Source organism: Pimephales promelas, chromosome 12 (genome assembly GCF_988280905.1).
Source record: "Pimephales promelas chromosome 12, fPimPro1.hap1.1, whole genome shotgun sequence".
NCBI lineage: Eukaryota > Metazoa > Chordata > Actinopteri > Cypriniformes > Leuciscidae > Pimephales > Pimephales promelas.
The window spans coordinates 7,102,393-7,118,270 of record NC_142780.1 but is presented as its reverse complement, the minus strand read 5'-3'; the positions used below and the strand labels follow the sequence as shown (position 1 = coordinate 7,118,270).

General features: G+C 37.0%; 1 protein-coding gene across 2 annotated transcripts in view; it reads right to left on the bottom strand.

The window, feature by feature from the left end:
- The window catches only part of LOC120465452 (lysophosphatidylcholine acyltransferase 1), a 62,738-nt gene extending 47,511 nt beyond the window's left edge, over positions 1–15,227 (bottom strand). For both annotated transcript variants that reach the window (XM_039655157.2, XM_089117449.1), the window contains exon 1: positions 14,864–15,227. In XM_039655157.2, coding sequence (XP_039511091.1) covers positions 14,864–14,977 — 114 coding nt within the window. In that variant the 5' untranslated portion in view covers positions 14,978–15,227. The remainder of the gene's footprint in view (positions 1–14,863) is intronic.
- Positions 15,228–15,878: the final 651 nt, after the last annotated feature.

Genomic DNA, 15,878 nt, shown 5'->3' with positions numbered 1-15,878 from the left:
ATATGTGGATTCATTAATACGCAAATTACTCTCCGCCTCCAATCACACAAGCTCTGATCCACTCGATCAACTTGTATATGTTTGAAACAGAAACTGATTCAGAAGAAGAAGAAGTGGACGAGTGAATTATACAGGGTCATCTACAAGTCGATGTATCTATATTAGGGCTGTGCAAAAATTAATTGCGATTAATCGCATCCAAAATAAAAGTCTGTGTTTACATAATATATTTGTGTGTGCTGTATATAATTATTTTGTATATATAAATACACACACATGCATGTATATATTTAAGAAAATGTGTTATTCATATATAAAATATTTATATTTATATAATATAGATTATGTATTTATAAATATATACAGAATTTAAGCGCAAATAATTCTTAAATATATACATGCATGCATAGGTATTTATATATACAAAATAATTATATACAGCACACACAAATATATTATGTAAACACAGACTTTTATTTTGGATGCGATTAATCGCAATTAACTTTTGCACAGCCCTAATCTATATACATTTATAACTGTTTTAAATGTTAAAGAAATTTAACACTGATTTGATATGAATCAGTTGATTTAACAGACTAAAACATTTGCTAGAGTTACTCATGTATTTTCCAGAGAGAAGGCTGTTGGCACAATGTGTTATTGACACCAGGGAACGACAATATTTGCTATGGTCGATATATATCTAGTTTACCTGATAAAGTCTATACCTCCTGTCTGGAAGCAGGTTAGATGCCAAGACAAGACCGAGGCATTAAGACATCTTACAGATCTTCCATGAGGAGGTGTGACACGGGACGCATTCCACAGATTACAACACAAATAAATAAAAGCTTTATTCTGCCCTCAATCCTAAAGTGACCAGGCTGATCCGCCGCCTTATCAAACAGAAACACGTCTTATCAGCGGAGGGGTATTATGGGATATCTCCAGTCAATATTTATCTTGCTCTTATCAGCACTCAGCTGCATTTCCACACTGATAGCTTTCAAAGTGACCAATTAACATCACTAGTGTTGTGAGCGCTGGAAGATATTAATGGTTTCCAATGAGCCGCTTTATTTGAGTTGATCACAAACCAACAGGCTGCCAAATCCCATATCAGTGAGTAGAAGCGTGGGATGAGTGTGCGCTAAAAATACATGGCGAGAGCTCAGGAATCAAAGATTTTGTGCTGGAAATATAACAGCAAACCTGCCGACCAGCCGTGAGCTCCTTCGTGAAATAATTTACTCACCTTGCAACTTGTATTTGTGTTTCTGTGCACAAATGATGAATCGAACAACTCGAACAGTACTCTAGCAGTATAACACTGGTTAATGCTGTTGTAGAAAACCAGAGCTCGATGGTGAGAGCATTTCACATTTGCAAATAAAAATAGATTTGACCTAAGACATAATGCTTATTGGAGCATAAGAAACAACATTTATGGGACAGTTCATATCAGACACTATTGACGAATCTTTTTGAAATGTGAGATTGGCAGTGAGATTTTGGCATTTCCCCATTCAAGTACATTGGCTGATGCTTTTATCCAAAGAGACTAGGGCTTGGTGATATGTAAGAAAATATCATCACCTTAAAATATATTGCAATTTCCAATTATATGTTATCTACCCGAGCCCCGCTCCCTCAACAAACTCAACGCATTAACCATATAACTGCCTGTGCAAAATAAAACAGCAATTTCACAACAATTATAAAGAGTCTGTATGCTACAGTACTTTGATTATGGTTGCACTTTCTCTTATTATTTGCACTTAATAAGACTAAGAACTAAAACTGTTATTTATTTTAGTTATTTATACTGTTTTGTTTATTCATTTCAATTTTGCCTAAAGGAGTTCAGTTATGGGGTGTCACAGCCTCAGTCAGAAGTTCTGGAAGCTCATAAATGTACAGTAAGGTCTGAAGTGACTCATGTGAAATCATACGAGAAATGCCAGTCATTTGCATGTTGTTTTCTTTTAATGCATTTGATAATTTATACTCTAAGTAGACCTAAAATGAGATGCATTAGAAGTTTATTAGTTTTTTTTTTAAATGCTCTTGCATACAATTGTTTAACACACTCTTTCATTGGTATGGGTAGTGACAAAACGTGATGCTTACGCTCCGCTGACGCTTGTGGTGTTTAAAGGGATAGTTCACCCCAAAATGAAAATTTTGTCAGTATTTTACTCACCCTCATGTTGTTCCAACCCCGTAAGACCTTCGTTCATCTTCGGAACACGAATTAAGATATTTTTGATGAAATCTGAGAGCTGGATCACTCCTGCATACTTGTCCATAGGCTTCTTGAGGGATTGAAATTTGCTGGCCTCAAAAAGTTATTAAAGGCATCGTTAAAATAGTCCAAGTGACTACAGTGGCTCAATCTTAAGTTTATCAAATGACGAGAACACTTTTTGTGCGCATAAACAAACATAAATAAGAACTTTATTTCAACTACTCACTTCCTTCTCTTTGCGCCTCTAGTCAGTTAAACTCCTGTAATTGCGTTTAATCTGTTTAAAGTCACACGCATCACACACATGACCAGCGTCGGCCAATAGTGAGCCTACGTGTGATGTAGCTCTACGCAATTACACTAGTTTAACTGACGCGCAAAGAGAAGGAAGTGAATAGTTGAAATAAAGTCGTTATTTATGTTTGTTTTTGCGCACAAAAAGTATTCTTGTCGATTGATAAACCTAAGATTGAGCCACTGTAGTCACTTGGACTATTTTAACAATGTCTTTAATAACTTTGAGGCCAGTAAGTTTCAATCCCTCAAGAAGCCTATGGACTAGTATGGAGGAGTGATCCAGCTCTCAGATTTCATCAAAAATATCTTAATTCGTGTTCTGAAGATGAACGAACGGGGTTGGAACAACATGAGGGTGAGTTATTACTGACAGAATTTTTATTTTTGAGTGAACTATCCCTTTAACTAAAACCAAAGACTACAGGGACTTTGGTTAACCTTTGAAAGTATGATCATCACACTGCAACATTCAAACCTGCGTTCACACAGCCGTTGATCCGGAGAGAGCAGCTGCCATGTAAATAGTAAATAATCTTTTGAAAGTATTTTGACAATTGTGTGTAGGGGTGGACAATATATCGGTAGACACTAAGGCTGTGCAAAAATATCGATACAGCTAATTATTGTGATCATTTTTTTTCAATTTCAGTGTAAAAAAAATGTTAGAAAAAAAATCATGTTTTAAAAGGATTTAAAATGACATTAACATTTCATCAAATTTGTTTGTTTTTCAAACTACGTCGTCAGTTCATGTTAGGGCTGTCGCGGTGAAGGAATTTTCCGTGCGGTAATTTTGAGTGGCTCAATTGCACGATAATTTATAATATTTATATGTATTTGTCGCTATATACATGTGTTATGGAGTGGTCAGCATACACAAAACAATGCAACCGAAACTAAACAGCGTGTCTGTACATTGAAAGACTGTTACTCAGCACACAGTTACATTGTTACGCCAACAGACTGTCTTTGAGTCATTAAACCGTTCATTCAACGAAAATGTTCAAAAAAGCTGATTCCTTAAATGAGAGATTTGGTGTTAATTATTTTTTAACTTTGAGCTCCCCTTTTTAAGGCTTAGCTGGCCAGAAATGCTTCACTTTTGGGCAAAGCTGAAGCAATGCTTCACTTAATTGAGACCAATGAGAATTTACTCCGAGTCGCCCCCTGTCGTTTCACAGCACAGCACGTTTGGAGAGGTGCGCGCACAGTCAGCGAAGACTCATGCATGTGAGGATGCGTAAACACAAGGCTTAATGCTGACCAGCGCTGTCACCATGGTAAATACCCTTACACGTTAAAAGGATGATACGACAAATATTTTGCTTTCCTTGGAAACGGCAACCTTTTCACGAACATGAATTGACTTCAAAGACAGACGCAGGTGGTATAACAATGGTATCAGATGATATTTTGGAAAATCATCTTTTTTTTTTCTTTCGATGAAACTCCAATATTGTTTGGGCCTGATCTTTTTTTTGTGTCCAACAGAATAAATAAAAAAATGTACATGGTTTATGAACAACATCAGGACAGGGTGAGTAAATGATGACAGTAAAAGTCATTTTTGGGTGAACTGTTCCTTTAAAGACACATCAGGCTGACCACTGCCTTGTCAGTGGTCTTGAAGACTCATTCTGCATCATTTGAAACCCATGAGTCATTTCCTCCACACGTCTCCCAGTGCTGTGAGTGTTTCCTCCTGCTTGGTTCATGCTCATCACTCAGTGATTCTGTCAAACCTGTCAAGCATGCAGGTGACGCCACCTGTGCTGAAGCCACCTCAAACTGAGATAGATCCACATATCGACATGAAGAACCATCTGGTGTCACTGTGGAATCAACCACCTGAAGCGGAAAACCAAAAAGACAGTGGAAACTAGATCTGTATGATTAATCATTAAAATATTGTGATCTTGATTCAAATACACATGCATTCTTATTCCTAAATGACAACCCTCTGAGAAGAGCTAAGCAGGGCCCTGAAATCCATCTTATTTTTTTTAAATCAAATTCTGTTTTTCCGTTTACTTTTTTTTTTGGAATCCATTTTAATGGTTTTCATTTAATGGTTTCATTTTATTAGATTTATATAATTAATTTATTTATTAATTTATTACATGTTTAGGGCCACTATGAAATACATTTCCTTTTTTCTAAAATTCCAAAATACCAAAGCTTTCTGGATTCCATTTTAATGGTTTAAATTCTAATAATCAAATCAAATTCATAAAAAAAAACAATGTATTCATTTAAAATTAATTTGTATCAGAAATTCTGTGTTGTGCATTTATTATTATTATTATTATTATTATAATTATTATTATTATTACATTGAGACGTAGCGAAATTCTACTGTATAATAGTAATATATTTCTGTCATATTTTTTTCAAGTTATTTTGATGGTTTGCTATGAAGACCTTTGAGTTTCTGTGTATATATGATGATATTTTTTCTCAAATGAAATGGTAAAATCCTCATGACTTGCTTTTTTGCTTCAGTGTGTGTGTGCTCTGGAGATAAGATCATGCATTCATGTCCTCATATAGTGAGACAGCAAAGGTTAAAACACTTCAGCATCACGCATGCTTCAGTGTGTGTGGGGGAAATAAAATTAATTTGCAAAGAGACACGCAAAAGATGCAGGATTCATATTTATATAGTCTTTTTGCAGTTTAATATTCACAGAGTCGCACCTCTATTTTACGATTTGATTTAAGTGCACTGACCTACTTTTTATTTATTCATCAAAAATGTTAGAAATTATGAAATTCTGCGTTATACAGTGAATTCTGTTTATGACTGGTTTCGGCGATTTTGTCTGATTTTGTCTGAATTTATAGAGCCCTACCTAATGCCGGGGACACACTTTATAGCGACTAGTTGAAACATTCTAAGACTGAAATTAACACAATAAAAGATTGTTTCCAATAACTGGAGTTGATTCTAAACATTGACTGTGAACAACGACTGAACGCAGCTTTCTCTGACTCTGCACATTTGGGCATGATCGGTCACACAACTATCAAATTACATTCATAATCAGCCTTAGAGTTGTTAAGTGTGTCCCCGGCGCAAGTGGGAGGGCCTGAAAGTGACATTGTTTTGTGCGCTAGTGGTGGCTAACAACGAAAACAACAAGTGTTCATGCATTTTGGGGGTGGAACAATGAAGGGAGGGTTGTGTTTGTTTGGGTTGATTTCAAATATCAGTGTTAAACAACAATTTTGAAAAATCGCATACTGCACCTTTAAAGGTGCCATATGGAATAATTGAGGTAAAAATATCCAAAAAATGAGCTACACACATCAAAAGAATGAGAAGAAATAAGTGCAATGATGTCATTAAAAAACTGACAAGTTATAGTGCTGCCGAGATATAACCTAAATTAGCATGCTAAATTATTAGCCCCGGCCCGGCAGGTGTCGTAATACCAGTTTCGGCCATGGGAGGCGGTGTGCGGGCGGGCAACGTTACCACCAGCCAAACTGCAGTAACCACGAGTAAGTCGCGCCGGCTTGTGTGTACTTGAACAAACTTGAACCTGATGTCATGTCGTGATGTCGTGTGGAAATACAGCCCACTACTAAATTTCAGTTCAGGGATGAGTTAAATAAATGATTGGTCGATATTATGCATGAGGAATACATTTTGGTAAGTTGTAACATATCTTTCAACAGTGTTCGTGTTCTTTTACCATTAGCTAGTAGAGATGATCGGTTCACGTGAGCTAGGGATCTGTCGTCTAACATTTACAAGCGCCAAAACTGCATTTATTGTTTGAATTGAGTAATAAAATGAACAGAATCTGAGAGCTGAGATCGGTCTCTGTGTCCTTTTCTGTGCATGACAAAATGGATGTGGCGTGAGAGTGTGTGAAAAGTTGTGTGTCTCACGGTGAATTTGTGAGAGTTGGCAGCTCTGAAAGGCGCTAGCTTGGTCCACATCAGGGAATGCTGTCTGTCAAATTAATTCAAACTAATGATAAAAAAATGTAACACGAGCAAAACGAATACCATAAACTAAAAATGCATGGGCTTTAATTTTCCCATATCGTCGAAATGCACCGGCTTGTCTATGAGACAGCCTTAATAATTTAGTATTGAGATGTTGTTCATTTAGTCTCTAATCTCTGAAAATCTCCAAATGATCCACGTGAAACTGCGGTCTTCCAACCTTTTACTATTAGTTTTACTGACTAATATGCGCGTGGGAGACCCGCTCGCCCGTGTTGTTTGAAGACATGAGTGCGCACAGCCGCGGAGGTATTTTTCTGGAGGTATACTACCCCCATCTGGTATGGAATATGGTGTATGATTTGATTTTTTATCCCAGAGGGCACCTTTAAATGATTTAAGTAGCCTACATTATGACACAGTGAGTGACTGTTGAAAGGTACTTTCACTGTTTTAATTGCGGTGTCTGAGGAGTTTGACCGATCCGGCTGCCCTTGCTAGTTTTCACAACTTCACACTGTATTTTTTTGGGGGGTCTGAACAGCATTTGAGTCAAAGCGGCACCTGTTCACCCAAGACAGGTGAATGCAAAGCATTTCTTGTATCAAATATATTTAGGATGTTCCAGAACACGTTTTTAAACAGATTCAGGTATGATTCATGTGTGCACACCCGACCAGAGTTCAGAAAACAGCATTCAAATCATACAAATGAACCAAGGTCTGATGTTAAATGAACTTGGCTGTGCATAAAGAGTCCTAGTGTGCAAACACCCAAACCCTCAGATAGGAAGTAATGCGTTCAACGGGGGGGGGGGGGGGGGGGGGGGGGGTAATAATGTAGTGAAAATAATAATGTAGTGTAGTTGCTGAACGCCTTCAAAAATCCTGAATCTCACTGACTAAAGAAAAATTAACATTAGGCATAGCAACAAAAAAGTGAAAGATCACCTCTTAAAGGGTACATATCATGCTTTTAAATCATTCATTTTTTCATATAAACAGGGCTCCAGACTAACTTTTTTTACTAGGAGCGCTGTTGCCCCTGACTGAAAATTTTAGGAGCGCAAGCAAAAAATTTAGGGGCACACCTTAAATAAGCTTGCAATGCAATTATTCAAATTTCCCACAAAATAACTGTAATACTGACAAATTCTTTAATAATAAATAGACTTAACATTATGATATGCTGTTTTATTTTAACTTCACAGGGCTCCAGACCCAAAGTTGAGGGCAGCATCACCTCAAATGAGAACTCACAGTTCTATAAAAAAAAAAAAAAAATCTGGTAGCACTGGGGCTAACAATAAATCACTAAGCTTAATTTAGGGTGTAGATGAAATTAACTTTAGTTTTTATCATTTATAATGTCTTAATAATAATTAATAAAAGTAGTGAAAATATGTAGGCTATATGGAGTGAAAATAGCCAATAAACATCCTACTGTTTACAATGGTATTAATATTATTATTTTAATTGTTTAAATAAGAGTTTTCCAACATCTTAAAATTTTTCGTTTAAGGACAATCTTTAAAGGATGAACAAAAAATGTGTTGGTATGGTAATCACATAAAAAATACAAAAAAATAAAACATTTATATATGATATTATTGAAGTGCTGGGAAAGGATGTGTAGTAGGCTACTTACACATTATCATATTTATGGTAAGAGTTAACTTGCCTAAATTCATGGTTCTGTTATGCTGATTTGTGGACTGAAAGCCTTCTATAAGTGTTTTTCCTGGTTTCCACGTCAGCGCTGTTTGATCTGATATAGTTTATAACAGAACTCTGCGCCGAATCGGAGTGTTTCTCACTGGATCTCGTGGTGTTGATGTTATTAATTCTGAGGCGAATTCAATGGATTTCTTCACTGGCTCTCCTAGTAACAGTGTTGCGTGAGCGAGATCGGCCCGCGACTGGCAAGTTCGGGGCTTTATTTTGTCAATGGTTCGGATCGCTGCTGCAGCTCCACGGTCCTAATCATACATGAGTGGCGTATTTTCGTTCCACTTTCATTTTGTTTGCATTCGTTGCTAGGTAACGACTAAAGAGTCGATAGATCGCTGATTGCTCAGACGCACATTAGTTTGTGATATTTGTTTCCGTCTCCTTCCCACAAACGTTTACGCGCGCTATTCTTGTCACGGATTCATTGACGCGCCTCTTCCACGCTTTACCATGCGTTTAACGTGTGGCAAATTTACTGGTCGCACATGTGCGACTGGATGTAAAATTCAGTCGCACACTCTCAATTTTTGGTCGCAAAATGTGACCATTTGGTCGCAGTCTGGAGCCCTGATAAATCATACATGTGTGGTCTATATAAAGCATAACTGCAATGCTTGGGTCTGAATTCCTCATTATTAAAGCTCCACAGGCCCCTTTTCTACCCCTTTTCTGATGTGCGTCTGTGAGCAACTCATTTTAAAGTGGCCCCTTTAAATAAGGAGATGTTTCATACCCCGCCCGCTCTCCAGGTCGCCGAGTTCACGGTCGGTTCAACTCCCCCAGCCCCCTAGTATGAGTGCTAGTATGAATTGCAGATGTATAGATACTGTACACACCCAGGTATCGGATCAGTACTCGGTATCGGCCGATACCCTGAGTCCAGGTATCGGAATCGGTATCGGGAAGGGAAAAGGGGTATCGTAACATCTCGATCCAGAACCGGAATCGACGATCAGTGTCGGTGTGTTTGTGTTATTTTTCAGTCTATGGTTTGGGGAGGAGCAGAAAAAGGAGAAATGAAGTCGAATCGCATGCGTTTGCATACTTTAAGACAGCTGAAGTGAAATAAATGCAATTTTTGTCAAAAACACAGACATTACAGATACTTTTCTATTTGATACTTTAGCACTGCTAAATAGAACGTCTGTTTGTACAAGAATAAAGTTCAACATAAGACTATCAATGAAGTGGGACCTATTTTGATAAATATACACAATGTAACAGGATTTGACTCGGGAATTGGGGTCGACTCCAAAAAACAGGAATCAAACACCCCTAAGAAGTGGTCATCTCCCCACACACTCTTAAAGAAAATTATTAGTTCATTTAGCAAACACTAGGGCTGAAACGATTAGTCGGCATTGTCGACAATAAAAATTGTAAAAGAAAAAAAAAAAACAGCGCAAATTATGACAGAGTGCAAACGAATCCGAACTAGTAAGGTTTGGGAAAGTTTCACAAAACTTAAAACCAACAATGCTGTCTTGTGCAATACATGCAAGGCAGAACTTGCTTTTCACGGGAGCACATCATGCATGTTGGAGCACTTAAAGAGGAAACAAAAGAGGAGCCATTGAGAATTGAGTGTTTTCCAGCTGGAGCTAACTAACTAGTGGTAACGTAAATCTCTTTATTAGAGAATGCAATATTACTAATAATAGTAATAATATTATCAATAATAATATAATTACAGTAATGTGATGATTTATTTTGCATAGAACAAAGTTTGATCGAGCTTAGAAGTCAGGTCTGTTTTTATTATTGTAACAGTAAGTATTTTATAGTCCTATCACTTGCCTGTATTTTGTTCCATAATCATGAAGACTTACAAAAGGAGATGTTAGGAAGAATAACATGGCAGTTACTTTTTCTTTTTCATACTGTAAATTAGGGCTGCAACTAACGATTATTTTGATAATCGATTAATCGGACGATTATTTTTTCGATTAATCGATTAATCGGATAAAAAAATTATTTCATTTTTTTGTTTTTTATAACTAAATAAAACCCTAAAAACCACACTCTTTTGTGTGTTAAACAATCTTCTTAATACAGACAACTTCATTATATAGAAAAACAACAAATAAAAAAAATATATATGACCATAACCTATGACAAAAATGCTATTGTAAGCTAGATTAGTGGATAACTCAGAAAAACTTAGCCTAGAAAAATCACAAGTGCACAATAATTTTATAAAATCTGAACATTTAGTGAAAAAAACATTCCTTAGTGGGGAAAAAATAAGAGACAATAAGTGTAGCACTATCTCTGGTAAAACGTACACATTGCTCTTTGTATTGTTATACATTCATGAAAAACATCGAAAAAATCAGATGCACAGCTGTTTAGTGAGGAAGCAATATTGACTGTGTATTATACAGTATCTTTGCAATAGTTTATTAAGCCTTTTCTTTTAACAGTTTTAAATTTCAGTTAGGCTACTGCACGTGAAGAACAATTATAGTGCGCCGAGTCTACTCTAGTGTTGTGATCGACACTCAGTATAAAGTGATTAAGTTACAGCAATAAAAGTCTAGCAAGATAGTCATTATATTACGAAACCATAGACCTTTATCTACGGATCAATTATAATAATAACATTGAATCCTCTTGGAAAGAGTTTCATAATGTTAACTGTTGTAACGCGACGCGCTGTTTGAACACCGAATAGAGAATGACTGACAGCCGCAGTGGAGGGAAAAGCTTACGTTAACTTGAATTTAATGACTTAAATATACATTTCTATCTCACATTATACTACAGTATGGCTTCATAAAGTATACACGATTAACGCAGGTCACCTATTTCGGTTTCAAAACGGCGAATTTGCCGAAAGGTGAATGATTTTCGTGTATGCTGCATATTGATAGCGGTTTCCTGATGCCCGCAAATTAGTTCAAACTCACGGAATCAAGAGCGCGCATGCGAGCCAGAAGATAATGTTCTCCAAACCGTCCGTGTTGCGCACAGACCGGCGAGGGAGAGAGACTGCGTGTGTGCCTCATGAAGCGCATGTAAGAAGCGCATGTAAGAAGCGCATGTAGCATGTAAACAATCCCTGTGACGTAATCAGACCAACTAATCGATAATGACATTCGTTGACAACGATTTTCATAATCGATTATAATCGATTTTATCGATTAGTTGTTGCAGCCCTACTGTAAATTAAAAGGTGAATGAGAACGTCTCTGTCATCTCAATGGGCTATATGCATGCATAAGTCCCGCATTTGACGCAAGGATGCTCGTTCATTTCCAGTTGTGGAAATTAAAGTGGAGGAAAACGGGATTATGGCAGTCTTCAAAATTGACTGTCCTCCGGTCTTTGAAACGAAACTTTCATACGTTTAGATGTAATTTTATATAGTTATGTTTATTGAATAGAATTTTAAAAAGAAGCATAAACACAACGAGGGGTGTCTGTTTTATCTGTTTTGTGACTAACGTTTCTTTACTATAACCATGGAGTATAAAATTCAATATAAATTCTCTGTATTACATTGGACTCTACGATCGGCGGAAGTTATCGAGCATCCTTAAACCTTCACTGGAAACACCGCCATGCATAGAGCCTATTGTCATGTAAAAAAAAAAAAAAAGATTGTAATTTTATATTTATAATAATGGTTTGCAAATGATTTTTTTTTTTTTTTTTTTTTACCATTCTTTGTGTCCTGAAGTAAATGACCCTTTTTCGGTTTCAGTTCTAAGAAAAGTAGTGGTCCTATTAAACAATGCTTAAAGAGCATTTGATTGTGTTCATGTATATTTGAGTTGGACTGAAATCTGAAAACTTAAAAGAGAATGACCAGTTTAGTTGGCTCAAAATTAATTAAAACAACTATTTCAAAAGCTGAACTGATTTTATTTTTGTATATAGTAAGAATATGTATAACTCAATGTTTTAACTAATAGAAAAAGCGACTAATCGTTCCAAATTAGCCGGCAAAATAACCGATGATTATTAGTCGATTAATCGTTCTAATAATCGTTAGATTAATCAATTATCAAAATAATCGTTTGTTGCAGCCCTAGCAAACACTTATCCAAAGTGATTCACAGAATCGGTACACAAGCTCAAATAGAGGTGAAATTCAGAAGGGAAGAGAAAGAGAACAGAATGAGTCTTTGACAGAAACGCAATTTTCTCAGCTTTCTGCTCATTTTTTTATTTTTATTTTTTTTAAGAAACTTACCCACAAGTGTTGTTGTTGATAAAAAGAATGAAGCTAGAATTAAACGGGTCTTTTGTTTAAACGCAGAGGGTCTTTTTATATATTGGTTATTTAAATATTCGCACAACAAAATATTTTGGAGGCCATGAAACTGATCAAAAATGCTGGCAGTGGCTGGAAACTTTTTTCAAAAACATTAGTGGGGAAAATTATTTGAACATCTTGGGAAAACACGCTTTAAATGAACACTTAAAGCACTCAGGATTGATGACAGATGTAATAAAGATTAGCACACAGAGCAATTCTGCAGGAAAAAAATCTAATGCACTGATACCATTAACATTATATCTATCATAAAGATTACTCAAGGAGCTGAGAGCGATTTAAAATTCACACAATAATTTTACGCACACATCCCACAAAGCTGAGTAAGCAGTACAAAAAGCACATAATTGCACCCAGCGTGGACAAAAATCATGTGTTTGTGCTACTAATGGCTCCATGTGACGTTCACTTAAAACTTTAGAGAAACAAGTGGGCTATAACACAATCATTATATAAGCAATAACTGTACACTTAACATGTGATGATGTGTTGTTTTAACTTAAACACTGATATCTACAAATGTCATAATACCCAAGCCGGTGCAGATGTATTGCTTTTCAAATATACTGGTTTCCAACAGTCTGAAAACGTATAAATCGGTGGTTATAAATTGATATAACGCATTAAGACAAGCCAGAGACAATCTGAGCGAATGATTTAGGACGAGTCTGTCCAACACAAAAATAACACAGACAGAAGACTTATAATAACACAGTTGGATCATTCAAAATGCTTTCAGTCAATAATATTGACAATTATATTTTCCTATTCTAGAAACATTCTCACAGGAAAGGATGCGCTATTAAGGATTAGAAGTGAAGAAAATGGATGAAGGTGAAGTTTTAAAGTTGCCCTTGTGAAAAGGAGAAAGCAGAGATTTCATGCAGAATAATTCATGGGATATTGTTCACCGTACAAGACAAAAAAGCTAAGAGAGATTTCATGTGCATTTTGCTGGAATAATTCATGTGATATCATTCACTGCACAAGCAAGAAAAGCCAAGAATCTGCACATGATAAGACTAGAAGTGCTCTCGATTACATCACTATACAAATATCATGAAGTAACAAAACTTTCCTGACGGGTAAAAAAAAAGCGAGCGTGAAAACTGGCAAGCCGGTCAATCGCAATGAAGACTGATTATTAAAATTCAGTGTCTGGCTAATAAGAAACTTTTGTCTTAAACGGCCCACCACCTGAGGCTTCAAGATCTCTCGTTTAATTGGAGAGCTGAAGAATTAAAGGATTTCAGAGGCATAGATCCGAGAACAAAAGCCTTCGACACGGAGATGCTAAAGGATCTTGGAGAGGTCAATTCAGCCCATGTTAATGGCTTGGCTTGTCACACACCTTTACATGTGCCGGTGCAGACTGAACTCACACATTACCATGAGAATAAACAGATGTGTGTATGGGTTACAGTTCATGCAAATCTGCATAAATAAACTACTAGTCTTTTTCTTTTTTTTCTGTATACCCTCATTCTTGGGAAGGTAGGGAGTTCTGATATTTATCATGGATATATCATTTTAGGGAGTCTGATTATATTATGTTAACACATTTATTTGAATTCAGGAACTTATCTTTACACCCAAGAGTCTGAAACGACACTGAAACATGTTGTTGATGTTTTAGTTCTCATTTCAAACTTGAATTCAAATGTTTTATGATTTAAAGATGAAAATCCAAGAGCCCACTGGAAAAAACAAACAAACATTATCATCAGCTTTAGATAATGTGGCTCATTTATGTTCCACTTTTCAGTCGAATTGTAACGCTGAATACATTGTTGATGTGAAATTAGCTTTTTAAAGCATGCATTAGAAAAAAGCAACATTTTTACTAGTGATCTTTGCTTAAAAAACTGCAACTTGTAGTTCATTGATAGAGACCTCCATGAACTCATCTTCTCCCTGCAAAGCTGATTATCTGTCAAGCAGCTGCCATCTCTACACACACATGACACACACAGACAGATAGCTAGATAGATAGCTAGATAGATAGATAGATAGATAGATAGATAGATAGATAGATAGATAGATAGATAGATAGATAGATAGATAGAACGTATGATGGATGTTGCACAGACTGGCATGTTATAAACTCCAGCTGATGGCACAGATCAGCGAATAAAACAAAAGCCCGTTGTAGCCTCACGTGTGCTGAAGAGCGCTTCTGCTGCAGCAGCTGAACATGCATGATTCCTGAATGCTGATAGGCTCCTGGCTCCTCGAGACTGAGTGCAACATGTAGCACAGGAAGGAAACTCATTTGAGCAGGCCAGAGAGGAACATCTCATGGCCTACTACATCCCCATCCACACCAGCACACACACACGCAACACATACCTGGAGCTTCTGGACGGGCGTGAATCTCAAGTCATGCACGAACGGGTTCCTGAATGGAGGAGGCAGCTCGCGCTTCTGTCCTCCATCCGCATGTGTGCTCTTGATCAGCCTCATCCTCGAAAAATCCCAATCAATTGCAGTCACCGAACCGCCGTGATATCCGTGTCTGCGTCCTTTAGGCCTGCGGATTCCTCTCGAGCGCGTTATTATCTATCAGTCCTGGAGCTTGAGGAACGTTGAGGGATTAGGAGGATCATGTATTTGACGAACACTCCTCTTTCCGTGTGCGCAACAGCAGCAGTCAGTCCCGCTGGATGTCATGGAGGGACAGAATCCTGCCGGCTGTGCGCATGCGTGGGCCCGCTCCTCCTCCGCTCACGCCATTAGATACTCTACTGTGATTTGACTACGCATGCGCAGATCCTCCATCCGCTTCAATGGGCGGTAAAGGTTGATGGCTAACAGTTTCCAAATATGATGGACCCCCATCTTAAAATTCAAAAGACATCTATCTTTTATGAACACTCAATTTATACACTGAAAACATAATATTAGAAATCTACACTTCGTTTATAAGTTACATTACAATATTTTCTTTTCTGCTCACTGTAGTAATGTAGGCTACTGTAAAGGTGTTTGTTTGTTTCTTTGTTTAATTGATTGATTGTTAACTATATTGTTTAATTTCAACCACATTTTTATTCATTTCAATTTAAAGTTTAAATTCCTATTATCTGACAGATGGCATAGATATGGAGTTGCCCAGCAAACAAATTTAGGTTCTGGGAACATTAGTTTCCCGGAACATTCTCCTTACGTTATAAAAATGGAACCTAAAAATAACCTGAACGTTCCTATAACATTCTTGTTTGTTTGGTTCCCAAAAAAAATAACCCCATGATGGGACAATTCGGGAACGTTAGGGGAACGTTCTGTGTTTGCTAGTTAACTAAGGTTCCGGAGCGGGGCCACGTCTTCTTTCTTATATCGGGCCACCCCTTACAGTGCTGTTTGG